The following is a 27,983-nucleotide window of genomic DNA, read 5'->3' as shown; positions in this document are numbered from 1 at the left end:
GCTTGCTAGGTATCCTCCCTGCTCTGTTAACATGGTGTGTGATCTTACCATATTGTTACCCAATATTTTGGTTTGTATTCAGATATTTTCAATTTCCAAATCATTGTTCTTCCCACTTTCACCTCCACAGGCAAGTGTGGTGTACAGACACGTTCCCTTGGTCATCTTGCAGGGTATATAGGCTCTTGTTTTTGTGTATAATTATTGTTCCTCTCTCCTCCCCCCATCCCCATGGCTACATACTAGAGCGCTCTCCAGAAGTAAGGAGGAGTAGCATTTATAACAGCAGCAACCCAGGGAAGTCTATGTGGGAGGGATTTGGGTGTTTGAAGGCAGGTTCTGGAATGGAAAGCTCATGGATATGTAGCCAACAGGGTTGTCTTCTCCAAGTTTAGAGCTGAAGTTTGGCTGGACCTCAGGAAGTCAGTGTTTTGGTACTAGAGCAGTGGTTTTCAACCTGTGGTCAACCCTGGTGGTCTTTGTCTAAGGCAGTGGTTTTCAAACTTTTTTTCTGGGGACCCAGTTGAAGAAAATTGTTGATGCCCACGTCCCAACAGAGCTGGGGATGTGGGGTTTGGGTTCGGGTGTGGGAGGGGCTCAGGGCTGGGGCAGAGGGTGAGAGTTGCGGAGTGGGCCAAGGAATGGAGGAGTTCAGGGTGTGGGAGCAGACTCAAGGCTGGGGCAGAGGGTTGGGGTGCAGGGGTGAGGGCTGCAGGGTGGCGCCAGGAATGAGGGGTGCAGGGTCTGGGAGGGGGCTTGGGGCTGGGGCAGGGGATTGAGGTGAGGGATGGGGTCAAGGCTCTGGGCTGGGGGTGCAGGCTCTGAGGTGTGGCCAGGGATGGGGAGTTTGAGGTGCAGAAAGGGGTTCCAGATTTGGGTAGGAGGCTCAGGGCTGAGGCAGGAGTTTGGGGCTCAGGGTTGGGGCGTAGACTTACCTCCAGCGGCTCCTGGTCAGCGGCACAGATGGGGTGCAGAGGCAGGCTTCCCACCTGTCTTGGCACTGCAGACCACGCTGTGCCCCAGAAGCAGCCAGCAGCAGGTCCAGCTCATAGGCGAAGGCACACAAGCAGATTTGAGCGACTCCCACCCACAAGCACTGCCCAACCCCTCAGCTCCCATTGTGCAGTGCCTGAGGAGGGGGCAGCGCACAGAGCCCTGTGGCCCCCATGCCTAGAAGCCAGACCCGCTGCTGGCTGCATTCGGGGCGCAGCGCGGTATTGTGAAAGGTAAACACTAGCCTGTCTTAGCTGAGCAGCACCGCCGACGGGACTTTTAACAGTGGCAGTGCTGACCTGAGCAAGGTGACCCAGTGTCTTACATGCTCCGACCCAGTACGGACCCACAGTTTGAAAAACACTGCTCTAAGGGGTCTGCGAAAGAGTGTTGTTTCTATAGAGGAGTGGTTTTGAACCTGTGGTCCACGGACCACAGACTGACTGAGATTTCCAAAGGGGTCCACACCTCTGTTTGTAATTTTGTAGGGGTCCACAAATGAAAAAGAGGTTGAAAAGCACTGTACTAGATTTCAGTCTTGTTTTATAGGAAAGTCTGTTAAGTAGTTGAGCGTCTGATCTACCTGTTGTTACTGCCTCACTTTTTTTTTTTTTTTTTTAAATGTCAGAATCCAAGTTGAAGTGAGACCTGATCATCAAGGTTTTACATGTCTCAAAGTATCTATGGGTAGACTTGGCAGAATTCAATTTTAAATTTTTTTATAATTTTGATGGCTAATACGAATGTTTATTTATGAGCATTTTAATGTTTTTATCCATTTAAATGTTTACAGTTGTGGAAAATTAAGCGGGGAGATTAGACAGTAGGCAAATCAGATGATAATTAGTTAATGACAGTAGACACTGGGTTTGAGAAATCTTAAAGCTTTATAACCATTAAAATACAAATTGTCAACATCACATATCAAAATTATACCAAGTATATGTCCTTCAGTCAAACTGTTGAGTTCTCATCAGCATTTTTTCTTACTTTGTCTATCTGCTAATTTCTGTTATCAATGGAAATATTTTTTCATTAGTATTTGTGCATACAGTGAAATCAGTGTTTACTGATAAAATCAAATCTTTCCAAGCCTATGGGTGTGTTTTTAAGGAATATGCAGGGACACCATTACCAGTGAGTGCCCAGTGCTGTTCCATTTTAGTATTGAGAACAATCTCAGAAATACTCATTAATTTTAGAAAGTCAGTTTGTGATTAGTTTCTTGTAGAGGCCCTTTTATCCCCCTATAATTTACTGTTAAATGACACCTGCCTAACAGGTCGTATTTCCAATTTTTTGACAATATCTTCATCTGTGAATTGGAGAGGGCTTTCTATTTAAGATTTCTCATAGTGTTGTTGCTTATACAAAACATTTATTAAAAGTTTTCTGTAATGGAAGTGATTTGGGGCTCATGCAAATGGCCGTGCTTCGATCCAATTAGTGATTTTGAATTTCATGTTGGCACTGTCAGAGAATATGCCGAGTAATTTAAAGAAAAAGAGTAGCTTGCATGAACAAAGAAAGCACAGCATGAACACAGCCTTTTTTCTGCTTCTTGTGCTGTATGTTTGGCAAAGTATGGTAATAACACGGTTTGCTCACACTTGGAGGCAGAACTATGCACTACGTTTTATATTCAGTTTTCTTTAGTAGCAATAAAAGAACATATAATGTGGAAGTCTCAGTATATGATTTATGTGTAAGCTTAGAATATGACTAAGTGTCAGAAACATGAGTGTTAAAAGGTCATCTTTCAATTCTTTTAAATAAATCATGGCATCCAGACTTCAAATACCGTTTATCCTGTTTGTGCAACACTACATTATGTATTTGTTTAGATATAGGGTCTGTACTAACTATTTTAATTCCATGTGCTACAGCAATACAAGTCAGATTTTTGTGATGTTTTTACAAGATAGTATTAAATGGACACATGAATAAATATAGTACAGAGAGAGCTGAACTAATATAGCTGACTAACTCGAATAACAGAGGAAACAAACCTTTGTAATTCAAGCAGAAAACTAACAGCTAGTGGGAGTTGCTTAGGAATCTTATATCCTTTCCCTAAACCTTAAAAACATTTTCACAACTGGAATACTGCAAAAATGAGGACAAGGGTTGCTCTCTTCTCAGCTAGCAGGTTTAGGCCACAGCCAAAGTGTTATCACAGGAACTAGTGTTTTGACTTGTTCTGTTATGGCTAATCCTATTTTCTGACTTTAAAACCATGCTGGAAGTGGAAAGAATTGTGAATGAAAAGTACACGGTGGCATAACCTATTATGGCCCTAATTTAGCAAGGTACATAAACATGTACCTAATTCATTTAGCCCCACTCCAGTCAATGGGATTAGTCCTGTGCTTAAAATTACACTCATGTTAAAGTGTCTTCCTGAGTTGGAGCATATATATATATATGGATTCACAAGTGGATAATCTTTCTGAAGAGAGAAATTCAGAAATTCAGCACAAACACGCTGCTTCTCAGCAAGGTGGATTGAATTAAATCAAGGTGATTTAAATCACTGATTTTAATCATGATTTAAATTAGTGTATTAAACATTGATTTAAATAATCAATTTAAATGTATTTTCACCTTTGTACTTTGCTGTCATTTTCCTAAAGAGAGGTTGATTATCATTGATTAGTAACCATTAAAATATGTTTATTTGCAACTCATTATAGCCTTTGCATAAAACTTGGTACTTTTTTCCTAACCAAGAGAAAACACTATACACATTTCTTTAAGCAATTAGCTATTCAGAGTCTTAATTTTTACATTTTTAAATTTGTTAGAAAATGCTGAATGATGCATTTTTTATTTACTAGAGGGTTAATTTTTTTACTTATGATTTGTGTCAAGCTCTAGATGAATGGAATTTGGAATTCAATTAAATTCATAACAGCATTTTAAAGTTTTTTATTAAAATTACCTTTAATATGCAGGCTTCGTAAGAAAAGTAAATTTGTAAAATGTGTTTTGCATTTAAAACTGATTTATTAAACAAAGGAAGTATTATCAGTAGTTTTAGTGAATTGAACTGATTGTTTCTGGTCAACTTGTCCTTCAAGTTTTTAGAACTAGTAGATATCATCATCTCACAATTACAGTAGTTTTAAATTCATGGACTGGGAGAGGAAAACATGCTTTTCTGTCTTTTCAGCTCCCAGTCAGTTTAACTGTGAATGAACTAGTCATTAAACCAGGTCCGTCGAGATAAATTTGGAGCCCCAGTACATCATGTGAACTGGGGACCCAACCCCTCCCATATCCCTTTATGCAAATGTTGCAGACATTATGGTGGGGCTGGTATTATTTTCCCTTTGCTCTCAGCATCCCTACATTGAACGGAACTAGTTGAATAAACTGAAATGAAGAAAATATTCTCTCTGCACGTGCAAAAGAGGCTGTTTTCTGTCAAACACTGATTTAGCACTTCAACAATCTTGTTCCAGGTACTTATCCAGTGACTTTCACCAGTTCAGTGGTTTGACTTTCTTTAAAAGTTTGGCAGCAAACATGTACTGCTTGAGTAATATTATTTTTATTTAATTTAAATTATGTTAACAGATCATAGTTTAGATATTAGCATAAGTTTATTATAACAGAATTAATTTTATATGTTTGTTTAAAAAATACATTAAATTTAAAATAAAAAATCTCATTTAATTTTTTTAAAATCAGTTTTTATTTACCTGGCTTCTGAAGCTGTTGTCTAAATACTAAAAAATTCACCTAGTTTTGTTTGCCTCAAGACTTGATACTACATGGACTCTAACACGGAATTCTGTAATCCTAATGTTGCAAAGTTAATTTAAAGAGAATAAATCAGACACATAAATGTCCTTAATATCAAAAACATGTTTAGTAGTTGATATCTGCTACAAGTCAAGTAAGCCTGATCACAGTGAAAGAAGGGCTTCTCTGTAGGATGACCACACATCCCTTTTTGGCTGGGCAGTTCTTTTTTTAAGCTCTGTCCCAGCTATACATACACACTCACTCTTTTTTTTGCGAAGCTGGGCATTTATCCTGTGTGCCCCTGCCAACTGATCCAAACAGGACAAATACAGTTTTGTCAAACAAGTAGGATGCAACCCCTAATGGGGCACAGAGGAACATGGGGGTGGGGTGAGAATTGGCAACACCAGCCCCACATGGGAGGGAGAGCAGCCCAGGCTGAGCCAGCCCCACGCAGAAGAGCGAGCTCAGGAGAATGACTCGGGCCCGTGCCAGCCGTGCATGTGGTATCCCATTTTCCTTTTGGGAAAATACAGTCACCTTACTTTTTTGGAACTGCCCAGGATATAAATACCCGGTCACGTGGAAGGGCAGTGCCCTCTCACATGCACCTCATCCAGTCACTTCCTGTTCCTCCCTGCTCTGTCCAGGTAAACTTGCTCATTCCTTTCCCTCTGCCACCAATTGCATAGGGAGCCTCCTATAGGGTAAGCTATCTCTTTTCTTCCAGCTAGCTGGACAAAGGACCCACTGTGTACAGTTGCTGTGAGGACACTTTCTGTATAGTTGTGATGTTCATGCTTTTCAATGTTGTAATTTTGCACTGAAGTCTAAAATATGTTATTAGTGGAGCTCAGTTATAATGGGAGTAAATCAAATAATTTCTCATTGCATTATGTGCCTACATAACTATTTGAAAAAATATTGAAATATTAGGAATATTTTTAACTTGTTTTTATGTGTTTGCCTCTGTAATATAACAAGACTGGAGTGCCTTGAATAGATATTATCTATGTTATAGTATAGACTGCTGTTTAAAAGGCTGTTATTGTCTGGTCAGTCATTTTCTTTAATATTGCTATAATAAATCTTGCAAATTAGAGTGCAAAGTTGCTAATATTCCACTTTTTCCCATAACAGTGACCAAGAATTTAAATGAGAGAAAAGGTGCAAAATCCTCAGAAATGTCACCAATACCCATGAGGTCAATAGGTCAAACCACAAAAGCCCATCTGCATCAACAAAACAGAATGAGCCAAGTTCTCCAAGTTCCAGCTGTTAATTTGTACCCTATTAGAAAAAAAGGACCAGCTAAGGACCATGTCACCTTCAGTGAGTATCTGCAATTTGTATTTCCAGTATTCAAAGTAAATTGTGTGGTTAGTAAGTTTGAGAAGGGGAGAGGGATTGGATTCCGAATCAACCAAGTATTTGAAATATTTATTATGGAAGCATTGCAATCATTCAACGTCATGTCTCAAACTCATTTCCATTTAGTTATGTATAAGAAAGCATAATGTTTATCCCACAAGAAAGAACAAAACATACCTTAAATTATTTGCACAACTAAGTTTCTAGTACCTTTTTTAGTTCTTAATGTTTTGAATTACAAATCCCATTGTATGTAAAGATACTTTCTTGCTTTAGTTTCATAGGCCTCTTCTATAACACATATGTTAGCAGGAAAACAACCATTGCCTCAGAGAGTGCTATTTAAAAAAGTAAAACTAGTTCAGTTTCTGAACCAGGCTAATTAAAGTGAATACAAGCCTACCATCATAACAGGGCAGATAGCAGGTGATTTACCATTGTGCTGAGCAGTATATATTTCTATACTTCTGAATGGAAATCTTACAAACTGAGTAGAATTACATTCCTTTTTGCCTTCATGACATAATGAATATAATACATTTTAGTGAGTGTTATCACAGAAGTAAATCACAGGAAATTTAATATTTCAAACTGTGGAGTACCTCTGTAATAGCATTATGGTCAAACAGAACAACATATGTTTTAGTGTTATTAGTAACTCTTAGTAAGCATCAAATAGTATTTTATTTATGTTTCCTGTTATCTAAATTTACCAATGTCTGAGGCTCTCAGGGTTCTATATTAAAATGCTGCTAAATAACATCCCTTTGACCTATTTCCATCTCTGAAATGTATGTTGCTTGCTTCTTTTTTTGTCTTCATGACTTTGAATGATACATAATATTTTAAAGCTAAAACAATTTTAAATGACATTAAATTATTCAATAAAACATTGAATAAAATTAGTGAATAACGTAAAACAATTCTGCAGTGAATTGTGCATCGATTTCCACTTCAAAACTTAAAGAAGACATCAAGAAAGTTAGTTCAACTTCGCAAAAGTTGTTTTCCTCTTATTCTTAGTGTTATTTCAAACATGGACATAGATTTGCTTTCTAACTTCCTATCTTTAAATTGACCAACAGAAACTGATTCCTCTCGTAAAATTGTTTTATCCCTGATTGTTTGAAGATGCAGGTTCTGTCAGTCACAGATTTTAGCACTGCAATGTGAGTGAAAAAAACAAAATACTAAGCTCTTTATCGCATGTCCTGATTCACTGCCTCACAGCTTCTTAACCAACACTATGACACATCAAACATTTTTCCACATCTTACGTATCTTTCTTTAAAATCTAAATCCAAAGGAATAAAGTAAAGTGTGTTAAAGTGATGTCTTTCAGGGAATATAACTTTTTTATAGTAAGGTTATTTTCCATCTTCTTCTTCCCTCTCCTAGTTGTAGGAAGTAGAGTGAAGGGCGGACTTAAATAGCTGTTAAATTTTATTTATCCACCATATCATTTGAAGTACTCCAGCTGAACAGACTCACCCTGGTATTGGAGATTGACTGCCAGAACTATGTGGGTCTGTTTTTACTTACTCTTACCTCCTTTATGAAAAGAGTTTAGGACACCTGTTGAACTACTGGAGCTCGAGATCCAACAAACCCTCATTCGTCATATCCTCCTTTAACCAGTTCTTTAAACCTGACATTTCACCTCTGCATATTTGGATGCTTACCGCCTGATATGATTACTAATAACTGAAAAAATACATTGGTGAGATAGAAGTACAATACTTGACTTAGTCTGTAATATCCCTTAAGCTTCAGGAAAAATAATCTTTCTGAGGAAGAAGTTGTTTGGGGAATAAATCTCTCCTCAGAGCACAATTTAGTAAGAATGATTTCCAGGCCCAGCCCAATTTCTTCTGAACTCTGCGGGGTGTGAAGACCAAATATTTGTCCTTCCTCAGGCTTATGTGGTGCAAAAGGTGGTACTAGTCTTTTACTGAAAACAACTTTTTTAATTTATCCATTCTTTTATCATTTTATATTGATAATAAAGAGCAGCCTCATTTTCTTATGTCATGAGCAAAAAAAATACTACAGCAATTGAAACATCAAGTCAGTTGCACAAATACTGAATTTTAATTTTCAAATAAATATGAAGCTAAAATTTTAATGGTTGGCATGTAATCACCTCTTTTATGCACATAGATGACTGTTTTAGCACTTACATTTCTATCTGCATACACAATAACCTGATTTATATGTGGAATAGTGGTAATTTCCCAGGCATGTAGACATGCAATTGTGGTGCATTTTTCTGTGCAGAGCTCAGGCCCCCTCCTTTAAAAATCTGGCCTCAGTGTGTTCTCTATTAAAAATGGCTTATGATTCTGCTTTAATCTACTTAAGTGTCTGTGCAATTTGAGTTGTGCTTAATTTATGGTGTAACTGTGAAGATGTCTTATTTCTCTCCTGGATGTTTGAAAAGTTCAATGTTTCACTAACAATGTATCAGGAACTTAACTGAATGTTTAACTGTAATATACTACAGTACACAGGACTTACTAGTGGAGAATGGGAAAAGCCAATGTCTGTGTTTTGCTTCAACTAAGTTCTCTGTATGCTTTTATATATATATATATATATATATTGGATTAACAGCCCTGGATACAAAGTTCTTTATCTCTTGAAGTGATTAAGCATGGACAGTGATCGTATACACTTCCCCATGTCATAACAGTGTATTGGGAGGAGATTTCAGGCTTCATAGCTTATTCAGTCCTTAATCTTTCTGCTAAGGCTCTCTAACAGAGTTTCAGTTGTGATGGTTCCTATTGCCACCTGAAAGCCACTTAACTCATTTGAGATGGAACACTGAGCAGTCATCACATAACAAATCTTTTGACCACTTCTGACCTGAGTTAAATTTGAAATGTCAACTCACTACTGCATTACTAATCTCCTTAAACAATCCAATGTCTCTTTCTGTTCATGCTTTTACACTAGCCATTATGCAACTTCACCCTTGGTTGTAATTAAAACAGATATCAAACATATTGCCTTGAAAGTAGAACAGTACAGATTAAATTTCTGTCATCGTCATATGTACAGGTTCTCCTCAGAAGTCACTCAGTTTGTCTGAGGAAGTAAGTAGTAAGAAACAAGCAGAAGATAGTATATCTATGGCATCCTCTTTGCACTCCAGTCCTCCCGCTTCTCCTCAGGGCTCTCCACACAAAGGTAGGAGTATATGCTTCCATACTATGCTCAAGCTTCCATCTCAGGAACTCAGTATTTTGTTATACTATAAAGGTTTTTATGGATTTATCATTTGTTTATCATTTATTTAAGTGATTCTGTGAGTATAGCAACTTTATGTCAAGAAAGAGTGGGTGAATGTATTTCTGTAAAAAATAATATACAATACACAATTTTCCCATTATAGTATGTACCTTTTTGAGACTTAAGTCTGAAATTAGACCTCGTTAAAATTTTAAAAAGCATTTAAGTCCAGTTTTCAAAAGTGAGTTAAGCACTTTGGAGCCAAAGTCTCATTGACAATCTGTGTGATATAGGCTCTTGAGTACCTGAATTACTTTCACAAATGGGATTTAGGTGCCGAAGTAATTTAGGATAACATTTTCAAAAGTTTCTCTGGCTGAGCACTGCTTTCGGTGAATTAATGTATGTATGTCTTGAGCACTACACTGTTAAATTAATCTTATACCTGGGACGCTCTACGTCTCGAATCTTTTCCCTAATCATACTGTAAATCTTTGTTTTACTAGCTTTAATGTATTTTTTTATTAAAATTGGCCTTGCAAAAAACATTAAATACTTTTTTCCTCCATCCCTCAAAAATAATTCTAGCCAAACCCTGGATTTTTGCTGAATTACTGTGCAGACGTGCTGTGACAGGAGATACAGGTGCAATGCCAGATAGAATTCAGGATCTTGGTGAAAACTTTGTTACTTACAAAGCTGTACTGGGAAATAAGTAATGCATCCTGCCAAATCCATTTACATTTTTGTGTTTGTATGCTGAGTTTTCCTTGCTATCATGATGTTCTGTGGGTCCACTTATTTTTAAACCCTTTGCCTTGAAGGATCTACATCACAGTATTCACTAGTCACATTTGGATGGAATTCCCTTGGAAGCCGGTTAACATCACACTTATGAGTTGGCCAGAGCAGTCGCTGCTGAATAGTGTAAGGCTTTTGTCCCGCCTTCCTTCTGAACTGTTGTCTCTGAATTATTGACAACCCTGAGAAAGAGGGATTGGATTGGATTGGGAACCAGGCATGGCAATTTATTGATCATCTTACACTACTCAGCAGGAGATCATGCTTGGCAAGATCTCATGAGAATTTGCTTCTGGCACCACAAAACACTGTTTCTTTTAGGAGGATGTCATTGATTTTTGTTTTGTCATCATAAATATACATATATAAAACTGTATGTGTGGCCTTATTGAATCCTGCTGCCAATTCTTATTCTGATGAGTTTTCAGGCGTTACTTTTGCTTGTATGTTTCTGTAAACATGTGATTTCCATTAACTTTCATATGGTTCCATGAGAATCATATATCATTCCTTCTGGATGATTTCATTAGTTTGACTTGCCTTTATCATGTGGAGTTTTTTGTTTGTTTTGAGGGTTTTTTTTTTAGTACTAGCTTGTTTTGATCAAGGTAGTGTGTATCCCATCTTGTATGTTGTACTAATATTCATTACTGAATTAAAATTCAAAATATACTTCACGAATGACTGAAATATCCTATCTCAGTCCTTAAATTCAGTTAGTTCTCCTATTGCAGGTTTTATTCTCTTTTATTCTCTGAGCTCTACCCGAAGGAGTCTTTATGCAGGATTTAAGAAAAAAGTCTTCATTAGGTTAAAATCAAAATGTTAATTTTGCTGTCAGATATTTTGTCATTTACAAAGATTTGTACATTGTGTGTTTCTTTGTAGTTGGTAACATCCAGAGGTCTGATAACTGTGGTCAAATGAATCTCTCTGGTTCCTCCTCATCGCTTGCCAGTGAAACCAGCAACAAGAACAGTGGGCAACGCAGCTATGGAATAGGTGGGATTTATTTACAAAAGAAAATTCAGGAGATCACTGGCAGAACAACACATGGTTCTGGCAGTAGTGAAAAGAAAGAAAGAGAGGATGATAGAGACCAGGCAGAAGTTGAGAATAAGCACAGGAAAAGAATGAGATCCCCATTTGGAAGACATAGGGAAAGAAGTTTCTCCAGGGAGAGACCAGCTTTTACAAGTAAAAAGGAGGCAGATCACGTTCAAGCTACAGAAGGAAATGAAAAACTAAAGGACATAGACAGTGATGCCCTAAGTACTAGTAGCCATGGCAACAGTAACACACTTTTCTGGTTCTGTCCACAATTGAGGCCCAAGAGAAGGAAGACTATATGATGCACTTTCTCCATTTTATATCAGGCATTTAAATGGTATCAATATTGTACATATGCATTTGTTCATGTTCGGGTGTATATATATATTTTTAGTTACTAACAAATACCCCTTCACCTAATCTTTTTAAGGGCAGTTCTTCACCTGAGACTGGCATTAGAAATCATTTAAAATATTTGAATTAGTGTACTGTAGTACTAAGGTTAGAAATTCCATGTAAACATACAATCCTGATTTATTTACATTACCCAGTAAATTTTAGTTTCTTGAAATACACAGAAATATTAAAATCTGTAACATATTATTGAGACTTAAAATATTCAATATTTCTGCAAACTCCTGCAAATATTGCTTAATAAAATCAGCCACTCTATCATGCTGCCTTATGTTTCTGTCAGACATACTTTAGTGTTCCTTATTGGTGACAGGGTAGTAATCTTGATTGCCCAAGAATGTACATTGTTATAAATCAGTCCCTTCCTATTCCCAGCTTTGAATTTTATTTTTTTTTTTTAAAGCATGGTATCTCCTACTGGTCTGTTTTTTACCATGCTAAACTCCCCAGCCAGGCTCAGGTTATTATATTTACAGTTAGTAGATGTGTATGGACACATTATTATTTATTAATTTAATTTTAGATCGCGCAAGTCTGTTCACAACAAATACAAGAACTTGTTTGTAAAGTCCTTTGAGATTCTTAGATGAAGAGTGTTTTTATAAAAAATCCACTGTAGTGGTGGTATTCATTATGATGGTCTAATTGTTTAATTTCAGAAGTCGGCATCTGGGATAAAAGGTCTCTTAAAAGTTATACATGTGTCTAGGTTGGCTTTTCATTAAGCGGGAAAAAGTAATAAAGATACTTAAATATTTAAATTCATGAAAGACATAAACAGATGAAATTTAGAAATATATGGTGTTGCATATTAATATACTGAAAAGTAAATAAATGAAGTTTAATCTAAAATGCCAATATTAAATACATTTATTTACTCTTAAAGTTAGTTACTCTAGCTTGATAAACATGAGCGTATCTGTCTGAAAGTTTAATTTGCATGCCCAGGCTTCAAAAACTGTAAAAATATAATCTGTAAATATATTTGAATTATACAGCGTGGCCATTGCCTCCAAATGTCAGGTTATTTGATCATTGTTATCTTGGCATGCATGGCATCAGTTGTCATGCTGTGTCATACATGTCGCTAAAATTGCTTTCCTATAGATGCTTCTGTTCAGATTTTCCTCTCATTTTGAAGTAAATGTTTCACTTACCACTGCAAAAGTACACCATGTAAATTTTTACCTAAAGATATAAAGTGAGAAACTGTTGAGTCATGCTAGTACAACTGGGAAAGAATCTTGATCTGAGAGCAGTGCATCAGCTGCAAGCTTTGTATGGTCTCCTGTGAAGAAATTAGATAGCGCTTTGATTAATTTACCAGGAGATCTTAACAGAGGCTAAGTGAAGTCTCTGTTCTCAAATGTCCCTCTGTTTTCATCGAATGAAGGGTCAAGTCTTATGCACATGTATGTGTTTGTACTCACAATAGAACATATAAACTCTAATACTTAGTAAGCATTATCTGTCTCAGTGCAGGCAGGGGACACTGCTCACGTCTAGCTTGAAATAGAGTGGACCTTGTCCAGTCACCCTGTGGGAACCCTAAAGAAGGATGAAAATCTAAATATTAAAAGAAGGTAGAAGCCTTAGTCTAAGGCAGAGATCTGCTCATTAGTTAATTTTGCTTCTTGATTTGCCTCTATTTTAATTCCAAAAATAGACTATCATAGTTGGACAGAAAAACAAGAGCTGACCTGACTCATTACAGGAGGCCACTATTTTCTGCAAATCAACTCTTAGACCACATCAACCCAATTATTAATATAAACAAAAAACTTCAGCAATCCAGTCAAATTTCCACTGACAGCTTATAATTTATTATGAAAAAGAGCTCAGAGGGATCAGAAAACCAATTGCCATAATTTTCTTTTAACAGAGTTTAAGTTCACAATGAGAAAGCAATTTAACTGTGACAGACATTGCAAATGGTATGCTATTGAAAATGTATTCTGTCTGTACTCAAGAGGGAAAGCACAGAAAAACTGCAGGAGGCCAACCAGTAAAACCGCTATCACTACTACAAGATATCAGCTGCTAGCAAAACCATAATAAACTTGCAACATATGTTACTTCTTTTTAAATAGATTTCAAAGTATGTTGGTTATTACGTAAGGTAACTGAAATAATTCCACTCAGAACCGAAGTTTGTTTAGACATCCTGTACTTTCAATACCTTTTTTAATTTTTGCTCATACATATCTCAAAGAACAATGTGTCAGTCATTAAATGTCAGGCAAGTACCCATAGCATGTATATAACTTAAGTCTAGGCATGCAGGGTCCTTGTTTGGTAGGCAGTGGACTTTTTCTGTCACTCGTTTTCAAAAACAAAACACCAGCTCAAGGGAGTGTATTCAGTTTGTTTGAATTTTACAGTGTACCTAACACAGCAAAATTGGTCAGAGTGAAAAAGAAACTTCTGCATATTTCATGGTAGTGTTCAAACTTTTTGTTTGAGATGTACCTACAATAAAGGAAGCAAACAGAGGCCTAATGAAAGCTGGTGTAATTGACTTCAGGTCTGAATCTGATTCAATGAGTCTAGAGCTATAGCACAATCCCAGAACTCAATGTTAGACAAATTTATTAGAAACGACAATTTTATAACATGGCAATTGACACCTTTTGGTAGTCCATCTCTTAATTTTGGTAGCCCACATAAACCTCAGTGTGAAAATTATGAATGTTATCAAAGCTAGGGAGGAATGATATGGAGCACTCTATTGTCTTTCCTCTTCCTCCTCCCAATTAGTCTCAATCCATCCCTCTTCTTCCCCCCCTCTCCCCCACCCCTTTTGAATCTTTCTCTCTATTTTCCCTTTCTACTCCAGTTCAGGCTGGCAGATAACGATACAGAATTACTACCAGTCCTTCACTGTGCTAGTTCAGCTGTAGTGCCTGCTGTGATTGAAACACCATCCCAGTCATTTTACTCTCAGCATGTTTGTTAGGCACTTCCAGGGAGAAGCATTAGGCTACACTCCAGCTTCCAGCATTGATTGCCAAAAGCTTTTTGGGGCTCCCATGACACACCAGTGACGTCCAACTTGCATTTGAGGACCACTAACTTAAACTGAAAATTAGCATTAGAGTAAAAAATTGAGTATTTATATGTCTATTTACCCCTGTTTTCACCAGAGTTCAGAAGCTAAAAAGTTAGAGCCCATTCACCTAAAATAGATATGTTCCCTGAGCTGTTTTTGAAAGGGTGATGTGTGTTAAATTTAAAAACAAATAAGGAGCTCACATTTGAATCTAGATGTTACAGGTGATTTGTGCAACTCTTACCATATCTTGGACTATGCTATTTAGGGATGAATATTGTTATGTATCCCATAAATCAGCCTCAGCATATGTAAGCACTTAAAAATATCTGCCATGGAGGAGACCACAGACATAAATGTGCAATCATTCTGATGGCTGCGCTTTTTAAACTCTTATACTGGTACCCGCTGTCTGTGGTTGACAGTGTCATTAACATAAACATCGTCTCACCTAAAGCTATCAGGAATCTTTTATGAGACTAGTTGATTCAGTAGGGATCCACAGATACAGGTCTTCAGGAGCAAAGTGCCTCGTCTCTGTGATCCAAGATCAGGATAATTTTTTTAATCCACATTTCACATGTGGGGAGAGGGATAGCTCAGTGGTTTGAGCATTGGCCTGCTAAACTCAGGATAGTGAGTTCAATCCTTAAGGGGGCCATTTAGGGATCTGGGGCAAAAATCTGTCTGGGGATTGATCCTGCTTTGAGCAGGGGTTTGGACTAGATGACCTCCTGAGGTCCCTTCCAACCCTGATATTCTATGATTCTATAACAGTACTCTGGCACTGAACTGGTAGAGCTGACTTTCAGTTACTGTATAAAATCACATGAAAAAACATTTGTAACTGTAGCCACCCTTGTATTAAAATACAAGGCAGTATCTTAGCTGCTTGACAGAGGTTTTTATATTTATATAAAATAAATATAAAGGTGAAAGATTAAGGTTAAAAACTTGTTTGAAGTCCAATCACATTTGACAAGAAAGGAATGTTCTGTTGCCTCTTGAAAAGAGTAATTTGGTGCTCCTTAAATCATATGGGATTTTTCTAACTTGACAGCCTTCCATGCTGCCACTTGGTTTCCGCAGCAGTGCAGAGTGGGTAGCGAATTAGATTTCTGCACTGAATGCAGCTGTGAATATTCCTCCTAACTTGTCAAGGCCTGAGGTAGAATTAAAATCTACAAACAACAAACAAAATTAGCTTAAAAAGAAATATAACGATTTCTGATTACATTTACTTTGGTTACTATTCTTTAAATTTGTTTGTATTAGCATCTAGGAACCCAAATCAAGGCTCAGGGCATCATTGTTCTAGGTGCTGCACAGACAAACAACAGAGGACAAGTCCCTGCCCCAGAGAGCTGGGTGGTTTAGGTGTCCAACAGGATACAAGAAGTTGACAGAATAGACATACGGGGTCGGGGGGGAGGTGAAAGCCTTAAAAAAAAAAAAATCTCCCCCAGAGCTATTAATCTCTTCTCTTCCCTCCCAGGCTATAGAAGAAAAGACTTGGTTGGTTTATAGGGGTTGTATTATTTATGTATGTGTGTGAGAGAGAGAAAAAAGAACATGTTAAGAGTGGCCCAAGTAGAAAAAAATAAGTTGTACATTTTGTTCTGAAAGTGGTGAGCTTACCATGGGAGTGCATTACACAGTGCAGGTCCAGCTGCTGTAAAATTTCTACCTCCCATACTTGTGAGCTGCCACTTGAGTTTCTTGATTCATAATGAGGTAAATAAGAAAAGTGAGATGGAGCATATGTCTTATCCTTCAGTGTTTGTCAATTTTGGCAATGATCAGCATACCCTCATTACACCACATGTCTGCACTTTCAAGTGGGGGCATGATTTCTAATGGGTAGGCATACCTGTACTAGCTTTAATTTAACATGTACTCTGGTTGCTAGCCCGTTCTGAAGCCTGCCACCACATCTGGTGTTTTGCGAATCATGTTCTTATGTCTAAACTACTATTATTGCCTATACTAGGTAGATTAAAGCTGTTCTACAGACATGCCTTTGCTTGCAGTGGAGACACTCCTCATTTTCTGTTGAATTTCACACACAGTAGGTGTAGAGGAAGATTGGGGAAAATACATTATTTCACTAGTTAAGGTTGTTCTTCGCTTGTGGCTGAGTGATTGTAGCATTGAACTAACCTGGCACAACAACCTGGTATTCAGCAACGGCAGCAAATTGCCCCATGATTATATGTAATGTTAAGTTAACCTCTTGGTTTAAGTGGGTCTTGGCTGTAAGATTTTGGTATTTGCATGTTGTACTGATAAATCCTGATTCCTGTTATGAAGGGTAGTTGCATAAAACCAACAGAGAAATAGGCGTGAGGGAGAAGGATCTTTCTGAATAGCCTCACTGAAATATTTTTAGTGCTTTAATGTGGTGGTGAATAAATAGACTTCACCTTCTCTTTTTGATGTTTTTCCTATTTCCTGCATGTCTTATCTCATTTAGGCTATGCCCTCATACCATCCACTAAATCTGATAACTTCTCAGACTCCAGCCACAGTGAGATCTCATCGCGGTCTAGCATCGTGAGTAACTGCTCTGCCGACTCAATGTCTGCAGCCCTGCAGGATGAGAGATGTTTGCCTCAGTCTCTTATTGTGATGGATTCAGCAGGAGGAGTAGAAAGAAAAGATGTTCCTCAACCATCGGCTGAGTATAGCCAGCCTACCACTGGGTGAGAAGTGTTTGTGCTGTGGTACTTGGCTGACTGACGTAAGGAAAAGGAGTGAAACACTTTAGGCAAGACACAGTTAAGGGTCATGCTGTAATTATTATTATTAACTTGTTGACAGCAATCAGTGTGCTAGCTGTTTTAAAACGTAGGGAAAGGCATTTTCGCACAAGGAGTTTGCAGTATAATTTAGACAGACAAGAGCTTCTCTGCATCAGCAGGTTTTGGATAATGTCTCTTGCAGGAAAATGCAAATACGCTGAGCGCTTGAATGATATTTAACAAATTCCCTCCTGTACAGTGCTGAGGAAGGCAGCTGAATGAGAACAGCATGCTAGCAGTTATCGCTGGTAATTAGTAATACCTGTCACATCAATAGTTTAATGTTTAATATGTAACCCAAACATTTTGTAAGTTGTTTTTATGATTGTTGAGGCTGATTAGAAACTAGTAAATGATCTTTTGCCTTCTAAGGTTCCCATACCAGACATTTTGTTGCCTTCTTTGTAAGATGGCTGCCACCAGTAGCTCATTCAAAGATGCCATGTATATCTAAAAATGTTGAGCTTGATCCTGTGATGTGCTGGGCCTTGACAACTTCTGTTGAAACCAAGTGGCTCAGTACCTCTTGGGATCAAATGCTGTCTTTTCAGCCACAATGTATTTTATTCAGGGAGGGAGATTCTCTTTACATTTGAAATATCAAATACCAGGGCTGAGCTAGTGGTCAGTTTTTAAGGAGTCATATTAATGCTTGATATGCCACACTGGCAAAGATCTGCCCATGGAGAGAAGTGAATGAGTTTTTTTCTTATGAAAAAATAATACACTTTTCATTGTTGAATACTATGAGGAGCTGTGTCTACTTGTGCAGCTGTGAAACCCAAAAATAACGTGAGAAAGAATAATCAGTATTTTGTAGTGCTTTCTCCTTATCAACGAGACTATTGGAGAGAGAGAGCATTGCTAAGATCATATAACTTCTGAATATTTACCAATCCCAGTTTTTCCGGTGTGATAAAATTGGAAATAATAGACCTATTTTAAGGTGTACTTTATAAACTAAAATAATTTTTTTCTAGAAAGTACAGCACCTTCCAATTTAATCAGAGATACTGACATTTATTTACCGCAGACCCCAATGTGCCAGGGTACTGCAGCACATAAAATCAGTTTTTCAGAACGCATACTATTGCATTAAGGATAGTATTGCAGCCTGAACTTGGTATTTTCTTGTGTTTATAGTTTAAAATCAAATCCTTTGAACTCTGAATTATTGCTATGTTTTAGTTTCCATAATTTTTTTTGAAATAAATATTTTTGATAGAGTTCAAAAGATAGAAAGGCAAGGGAATAAAAAATGCTTCTAACATGATTCTGACATGTGTTCCTAGATTCCATAACATGTCAATATACTGTAAATGATTAATTTTATATATTATCCTTGATATTCGTTTGTAGCACGATCCAGAGCTGCTCAGAAAAGTTTTGAATGGTGATTAGCAAGCATCCTTTCTGTATTCTGGATCCATATAAAACCAAGTTTAATCATGCTCTGACAGCATTAATACAATTTTTCATTTAAATAAATAGGTGCTAAGTAGCTTCCTTTTCAATCTTAGTATTTCTGCCATTTAAAATCCTCTCTACAAATGCCTAAGCCACTTAGTCACAGTCTCTGAGTAGGCTGCCCCTGAGGCCCCTTTGCAGCCCAGAGTGCTCTCCTTTCAAGTACAAGGCTTATGCCTCCACTTCTTTTTAGGGTAAGATCCTGCAATCCAACCACGCTCCAACGGGGTCTCCAAGGTACACTCCTGCTTGCCAGCCATGTTATGTTAGGCTGGGAGCCCATAACATATGTTTTCAGTGATACAGAAACAGCTTCTTCAAAACAAAGCATGACTGATTTTGTCAAAAGGTACACAACACTACGGCTACGTCCAGACTACCCGCCGTATCGGCGGGTTAAAATCGATTGCTCGGGGATCGATATATCGCGTCTCATCTAGACGCGATATATCGATCCCCGAGCGTGCTTATATCGATTCCGGAACTCCATCAACCCCAACGGAGTTGCGGAATCGACAGGGAGAGCCGCGAACATCGATCCCACGCGGTGAGGACGGGTGAGTAATCCGATCTTAGATATTCGACTTCAGCTACGTTATTCACGTAGCTGAAGTTGCATATCTAAGATCGATTTCCTCCCGTAGTGTGGACCAGCCCTTAGAGAAGTGGATATATAATAACAAAAGAAACCTACATGCATAGTTCCTTACCTAAGCTTAACCTCTCTTTCCATAGCTTAAGTGGGTCTGGCTGCTTCCACCTCTTGGAGTTGGGTGGTCAGCTTACAGCATATTCCCTCTGTCTCTGTCTGTGTGTCAGCATACTGTGGGGCTGACCACTTCCTTCCTCCCTTTCTGCCAGGGGCACCTTTTAAACCATTCAGTGTCTTTTTGATTTTTTTAGGATCTCAGCCTGTAGCAAAGTTAACAGGTTTTTTTCCCCAGTACCTCGAAGTAGCATCTCCCAGTAATGGTCTAACTGATTTCTTAGCTGCTCTGAAGGTGTGCACCTGAAATTGTCCGAAACTATGTCTACACTACAGCTTATGTCAGCAAAACTTACATTGCTCCGGGATCTGAATATTCCACCCTCCCTGAGCGACATGTTACACCGACATAAACACTTGTGTGCACAGCACTATGTCGGCGGGAGAGCTTCTCCCACCGACATCGCTTCTGCCCCTCACAGAGGTGGTTTTATTATGCCAATGGGAGAGTTCTCCCCCGTCAGCATAGAGCATCTTCACCAGACACACTGCAGAAGCCTAGCTGCGCCGGTGCAGCTGCGCCGCTTCAGCACTGTACGTATAGATGTGGGCTCAGTTCTTGTTTTGTTTCTTGTCTAGGTCAACTCCTAGCTGCAGTCTGAGTTGAGTTCAGGAAGATAGCAATACAAAATTGAGCAGGGAAACCAAGTCGCGCATAATATTCATGAGAAATAATGTAGCCATTTTCCAACTTTATCACACACATTAGGGATCTACAGCCTTGCAATACTTTTTATCTTAAATAACTTCTGTTGTAGTCTGCATACAAACAAATGTCTGTAACAGATCAATTTCAATATGTGGGTTTTTTCTGCATTTCTGCAACATAAAAAAATCTAGTTTTGTTTATGAAAGATGCATTTTATTTTTTATTTTATTTGAATGTATTTTTACTTTGGGGGGTAAATGTTATTTTTAGGGCTGTCAATCGCAGTTAACTCACATGATTAATTCAAAAAAAGTAATCACATATTTAATCACACTGTTAAACAATAAAATACCAAGTGAAATTTATAAAATATTTTGGATGTTTTTCTACATTTTCATATGTATTGCTTTCAATTAAAATACAGAATACAAAGTGTATATTATTTTTATGACAAATATTTGCACTGTAAAAATGATAAACAAGAAATTTTATTTTTCAATTCACGTCATACAAGTACGGTAGTGCACTCTCTTTGTCATGAAAGTGTAACTTACAAATTTAGAATATTTTTTGTTATATAACTGCACTCAAAAACACAAAACACAACAATGTAAAACTTTAGAGCCTACAAGTCCACTCAGTCCTACTTCTTATTCAGCCAATTGCTAAGACAAACAAGTTTGTTTACATTTACATGCTGCCCTCTTAATTTACAATGTCATCAGAAAGTGAGACCATTCATTTGCATGGCACTTTCGTAGCCTACATTACAAGGTATTTACATGTCAGATATGCTAAACATTCATATGCCCCCTCATGCTTCGGCCACCATTCCAGAGGAATGCTGATGACACTCATTAAAAAAAAATCCATTAATTTAATTTGTGACTGAACTCTTTAGGGGAGAATTGTACATCCCCTGCTCTGTTTTACCCGCATTCTGCCATATATTTCATGTTCTAGCAGTCTCAGATGATGACCCAGCACATATTCATTTTAAGAACACTTTCACTGCAGATTTGACAAAATGCAAAGACGGTACCAATGTAAGATTTCTAAAGATAGCTACAGCACTCAACCCAAGGCTTAAAAATCTAAAGTGCATTCCAAAATCTGAGAGAGATGAGGTGTTGGACGTGCTTTTGGAAGTCGTAAAAGAGCAACACTCCAGTGCAGAAACTCCAGAATCTGACCTACCAAAAAAGAAAACAATCTTCTATTGAATCATAGAATAGAATAATAGAATATTAGGTTTGGAAGAGACCTCAGGAGACCATCTAGTCCAATCTTCTGCTCAAAGCAGGACCAACACCAACTGAATCATCCCAGCCAAGGCTTTGTCAAGCTGGGCCTTGAAAACTTCTAAGGATGGAGATTCCACCAGATGGTGGCATCTGACTCAGTTAATGAAAATGAACATGTCAGTCCTCACTGTTTTGGGTTGTTATTGAGCAGAACCCATCATCAGCATGGATGCATGTCCCTGGAATGGTGGTTAAAGCATTAAGGGACATATGAATCTTTAGCGCATCTGGCACATAAATATCTTGAGATGCCGGCTACAACAGTGCCATGCGAACGCCTGTTCTCATTTTCAGGTGACATTGTAAACAAGAAGCAGGCAGCATTGTCTCCTGCAAATGTAAACAAACTTGTTTGTCTGAGTGATTGGCTGAAGAAGAAGTAGCACTGAGTGGACTTGCAGGCGCTAAAATTTTACCTTTTTATTTTTGAATGCATTTTTGGTACATTAATTCTACATTTGGAAGTTCAACCTTCATGATAAAGAGATTGCACTACTATAGTACTTATATTAGGTGAACTGAAAAATACTGTTCCTTTTGTTTTTTTAGGGTGCAAATATGTATAAAATATACAGTGAGCACTGTACACTTTTATTCTGTGCTGTAATTGAAATAAATATATTTGAAAATGTAGAAAACATCCAAAAATATTTAAATAAATAGTATTTTTTGTTTAACAGTGCATTTAATTGCACAATTAATTTTTTTAATTGCTTGACAGTCCTAGTTATTTCTCTACAAACTTGTGTTTTATCTTCCTAATTTATTTTGTCTTCAAATTTAGTTGGTCACTAACTAGACCTGCTATAATCAGAGGGTTGGCTGTCACATCTTCCATGAGTAATGAGGAGATCTCCCACGAACATATCACAGTAGAAGCTGCAGACAGTGGCCGTGGAAGCTGGACTTCATGTTCAAGTAGTTCTCATGATAATTTTCAGAATATCCAGAACCAGAAAAGTTGGGATCTTTTGAGTGCTTACCGCCACACTCATCTAGATGGACCCATTGCTGAAGTAGAACCCACAAACTGTTGCTCTGAAGAGACTTATTTGTATTCTGAAGCCTTTTCCAAAAATAACCGACAGTCAAAAGCCAGCACGGAACATGATCAATCTCGGCAAAGCTGGGCCTCGTCGAGCTCTCTGTCAGACACGTATGAAACAAACTATGGGACAATTAAACGGAGAGGGCTGGAGCACTCCACAGCAGAGCAGACTGAGGTTTTGGACTCTAAGCCAACCACTGATGCAAATTATAAAACTGTTACTTCAAGTACAGAAAAAGGCCTGATAGGTAAGCCAAGCCAAAAACCTATGGAAGCTTCCACATCTGTTTTGCATTTTAATATTAAGTTGTTAAGAAATTACATCAGCAGATCTGGGGGCTGGGTTGCATATTAAATCCAGTTTTACATGTGGCTTTAATCAAAGTAGTACCCAGACAGTGTGTTTTCAAACCAACTTTTTTTTTTCTTTTAAACTAGGAAAATTAAAAGAATAAAGCAATATGCTTCCTTACAGCCTTATGGAAATGCAGGAGGCCCATGTTCAGGGAAGTGTCAGGCATTTCTGCGTATGCTCTCAGTGTTCCTTTATTTCTTGAGACTCCTTTTGGGACCACCTTTTTTAACCCCCCTCTTTTGCTTCTATCCCACACAACCTTTATTGCTGCACATTTTCCTCTGCCAAGGAGGTCTGGATATGCCTCCTGTGAGAATCCACTGACACTGCTCCTTCCAGCAACCAGTAAGGGAGGAGGTTGACTAGTGATGTAAAGAGACTGAGCACACTGTGTCCATAACACTTCTGTCATAGGGAGCCCGGAAGCTTTGCAGATTCTCTTCGTAGCATCACATTGCACTGCCTGCTGTTAGATTGCTTAGCCAACTGGATGTTTGCATACTACTGGAAAGAAGCACTCTTTCTCCTCACATAAAATATACCTTCCAAAGGCATATTTTATTAATGTGCACATGCTCTTTCACGTGCATACACACCCTGCCCTAGCCTAGTAACATATCCTAACTACTAGTGCACTCTTCATCAGCTCTGACATTCTGGCATGTGAGCCACTCAATGCAGTCTTGTTTATCTCTTACTAGGGTGACCAGACAGCAAATGTGAAAAATCGTGATGGGGAGGGGGGGTGTTAATAGGAGTTTATATAAGAAAAAGACCCAAAAATCAGGACTGTCCCTATAAAATCGGGACATCTGGTCACCCTATTTCTTACTCCTTTCTCTCTTGTTTCCAATTCTGTTTATGTACCGCATCGCACACTTTTCCTTGCATGCAGCCATGTTGCTGAACTGTATGTATTCATAGTTGAGAAGCATTCAGCAACATAGTTCAACAGAACGTGCACTGCATCCTATTCAGTGAAGTGGAGAAATAGGTGGATGTGGATCTTGGGTCACAAGTAGATGTTTAATTTTTAAAACCCTTCATCCACACTTCATCATATACATCACATCAAAGATATTCTAGTTTTAGTTCACCGTTTGTTTAGTCTGTTCTGAGGTGGGAAGATGGTTTGAGATGAGACTTTTGAAAGAAGAGAAGATTTCAGTGGGGACAGGACAGAATAAGGGAGTCTCTTAAGGCAAAGGATCAAGTCAGTAGAACTCGTACTTAATTTCTCATGAAAAGCCATTAAACAGTCAGTGTATCTAAACACTTTTCACACAAGGAACTCGTGCGCTTTTAAAATGCTCATTAATAGGATTGTTTTACATGCAGAATGGGAGTGGAGGTATTGAACCTTTTCTTACATGGTATCTTAGTGTTCTGGTTTCTAAGTGATTTATTTTGTGAGAAGTTACAAGATTAATGGAGATGTAACGGTGTGGATGCCAGTATTGGTGCTACAACCAACTCTACCAGTGGATGGCACTCTCTCACAGTCAATATTCATAGATAGAGGCACCTTTGGGAATATAATAAATAAGAAAATTTAAGTAACAGTAATAATATTTTGCATTCAAATGTTTCTTCTTCAGAGCGCTTTACAAATATCTGAGTAAAACATGCCAGATATCTGATAGTTTGTACTTTTTTTTCCCTTAAATGAGGGGGATGTTCACACCTTGCACTTGCTGGAGGGATATTCGCTTTTCTTTTTATCTGTTTAATAACCACCATTCACGCAAGTGAGGATGTCTGGTTGGGACTTCCTGTTCCTTTGGAGCCAGAGAGCCCAACTCATTAATTGGTTGGTGGCATTTCTCTTGAGGTGCTTGAAGACCATTTGCTGAAGGAAATGTTTGCTGCATCTAAGACATCCTCTTTCCTCTTGAAATTCATGAATTGGTCCCTGATTCCCACACATGGCTGTTGGAATAGCACTATCACTGATCTTTTTCAAGTAAAATGTTAAGGCATATTTGATACTGATTTCTTGAAAGATAAGAGCCATTTTATTTGTAACCTTGAGTTAGTCGACATACTTCACAGAACCCAGGGGTCACTCAATGAAATTAAGAGGCAGCAGGTTTAAAACAAACAAAAAGAATTACTGTACTTCTTCACAGAATGCACAGTCAGCCTGTGGAACTTTCCATGGGATGTTTCTGAAGCCAAAAATATTATGTACAATCTTTCTTCTTAGTGAGAGCTTCATACAGAGCTTTTGATTTCTTCCTGCAGCATAGATAAGTGTAGAATATGTACTAGTGTCATACTGCATATCAGCAAGTGTAGTAGAATCTTGTTACAATAAATTCAGTTGTTTAAAGAACTTCTCTTTTGGTTCATGAACAGGGCTGGAAGTCAAGAGGTCTGCTTTCTATGTCTGACTCCACCACAAACTAATTGTGACCCTGGATAAATTCAGTTAACCTCTCTTGAATTTCAGTTTCCCAGTCTGAAGAATGGAGGTGAAGAATATTTACCTCCCAGGATTACTGCAAGGATAATTGCATTAATATTTGTAGAGCGCTGTGAAATCCTGTGATGGATGTTGCTATAGAAGTGCAGAGTATTATAACTACTGTAATTGTAATCGGAGTATTTCAATGCATTTAAATAACATGAGACCATAGTTCAATTGAACTTCAATTGGCTTTTCACCATATGAGTTCAGTCATTTTGCTATTACACTGACTTTTCAAAATAAGTATAAAATGTAAGTTAAAAGCATAAAATCTGCTGCTGCTGTTATAACCAGTGTTTCTGCATTTGCCTTTTGTTATCAGTTTCTGTTTTGTCATTGTAACACTTCAGGTTTTTTTTTAATGTTTTGTTTCCTTTGTTTTCTTCATTAACATTTCCATTGCTTATTTCTTGTACCAGTGTACTGTGTCACCTCACCTAAGAAGGACGATAGGTATAGGGAGCCTCCGCCCACCCCTCCAGGATATATGGGGATTTCTTTAGCGGACATAAAGGAAGGATCACCCCATCACCCACACTTAAAGCCTCCAGACTATAGTGTGGCAGTGCAGAGGTCAAAGATGCTACATAGTGACCTCTCTAGACTTTCATCAGCTTCTCTCAGTAGTGAACCAGTGGCCTGTATTTCATCGAAGATGCCTCAATGGCATAAACTGCAACCGTCCCATCCTAAACTAGCAGATATGGCTGACGCAGATAGTGAAGAGGATGGTATGTTAACTAACTTGATAGATGTTAAATGAACTGCTATGTAAATCAAGTCTCAGTACTGTGCCAAGTGTTACCTCAGAATGATGTTCTTGAGTTGTTCTCAGTAATTCTTTGAGATGTAAACTGGTTTTAAAGAAAATGTTTATGTTCAAATTGAGTGTGCCTTTGTGTTTCAAAAAGCACATGTCACTTAATGCGTTCTTTATCAAAATGTGTGAGATCTATAAAAGTGTAATTAAGATACTCTTAATCAGGGGTTCTCAAACTGTGGGTCGAGACCCCAAAGTTGGTCATGACCCTGTTCTAATGGAGTCGCGGGGCTGAAGCCAAAGCCCAAGGACGTCAGCCATGGGCAATGGGGCTCAGGTTACAGGCCCTCCACCTGGGGCTGAAGCCCTTGGGTTTCAGCTTTGGCATCCCCACCCAGGGTGGAGGGGCTCAGGTGGGTTCAGGCTTTGGTTCCCCCTCCTGCGGCCATGTAGTAATTTTTGTTATCAGAAGGAGGTCGCGGAGCAATGAAGTTTGAGAGCCCCTGAGCTAGATCCTATACAATCTTCCTCTTCAATTCTATATCTTTTATTTGAGCAATTCTGATGCCTTAAAAGGACACTGTCAGGTTAAAAATTATATTTAAAAAAATACCATCTTACATTATTAATTCTTGCAGAATATTTGAAATCCTAATTATGATTCACTTTTTTGCATTTCTCTCAGTCTGGACAGTGGAAACAAGGTGGTTCCACTTTTAGTTTTTCTTCCATTTCTGGTTGGTTTACATTGCAGTTGTCATGTGCAAATGTTGCAAGAGAATGTTTTAAAGCATTTTTGGAACAAGATAAATTAATGGAAACTTTTTTGTTGCTCTTAGATTTTGTAAAAGTTTGTCTTTACAAAATTTGAAATTTGGGTCAAACTTGATCTGACAATGCCTTCTTAAACTAAATTCTTCTACACCCTTGTCTGAAGTGACTGTCAATACTACCATAAACAATCCTTGCTGCTTTCACAATATATATGTAAAGTGTTATGCTTCAGAAAGTGTTCCTGTATTTGTAAAAGATCACTCCATACTATTGTATTGGTGCTATTCTTTCAATCTCCCAATGTGTTATGCATTAGTATTACCGATCCTTTCCCCCACTGTCAATGAACTGAAGCTTTTGAATTAGAATATAATACTGACTTGCTTGAAATTCCAACATGCATTTAGAATCAAAGCCTTTGTGATATAAGGCAATCCTATTTTTGCATTGCATGATATTAGATCATTCTGTAGTGTGTATTACTCTTGTATACCATGATTCCAACTCATGAGCTATGAGATGAAAAAAATTATACAAAGAGGCCAAGCAACATTTTATTCCAAATGTTTGCAATGAAACTTATTGTACAGTTCTAGATATTTTTCCTCTTTAGTTTTAAAATGCTTGGATAACTTTTATCATTTCATAAAATTGCTCCTTTCCTGTCCCATTCTACACGGTTTGGAGTCACTGGAATGCATTTTCCAGTGCATTCAAAGTAATATTTTGAGAATATGCAATTTCATCTGTTTTTCCATCTATCTTCATCAAATGGCTAAGAAACATGTAGGATGGTAGAGGAACTTTTTGAATAAGGATATTTATTTCATTCTGGTCATTAGATTCTGAAAGCATTACATGGCAGTACAGTCTCCACAGAATCACTAGAAGTAAACGGTGGGGCTTGGTCAACATATCGAATAATGT

The 27,983-nt window shown here is 37.9% G+C and overlaps 1 protein-coding gene across 10 annotated transcripts in view; it reads left to right on the top strand.

Moving 5' to 3' along the window:
• Positions 1–27,983, top strand: part of RAPGEF6 (Rap guanine nucleotide exchange factor 6) — a 246,442-nt gene that overhangs the window by 214,290 nt on the left and 4,169 nt on the right. For 6 of the 10 annotated variants that reach the window (XM_030573049.1, XM_030573048.1, XM_030573052.1 and 3 more), the window contains 6 exons: positions 5,884–6,075; positions 9,178–9,306; positions 11,038–11,151; positions 17,136–17,364; positions 22,434–22,945; positions 25,942–26,253. In XM_030573049.1, coding sequence (XP_030428909.1) covers positions 5,884–6,075; positions 9,178–9,306; positions 11,038–11,151; positions 17,136–17,364; positions 22,434–22,945; positions 25,942–26,253 — 1,488 coding nt within the window. The remainder of the gene's footprint in view (positions 1–5,883; positions 6,076–9,177; positions 9,307–11,037; positions 11,152–17,135; positions 17,365–22,433; positions 22,946–25,941; positions 26,254–27,983) is intronic. The other 4 variants (XM_030573053.1, XM_030573056.1, XM_030573054.1 and 1 more) reach the window with 3 other exon arrangements.

This window comes from Gopherus evgoodei, chromosome 8 (assembly GCF_007399415.2).
Source record: "Gopherus evgoodei ecotype Sinaloan lineage chromosome 8, rGopEvg1_v1.p, whole genome shotgun sequence".
NCBI classification, from domain to species: Eukaryota; Metazoa; Chordata; order Testudines; family Testudinidae; genus Gopherus; species Gopherus evgoodei.
Note: the sequence above shows the minus strand (reverse complement) of the source record. Positions and strands in the feature narration are given on the sequence as shown.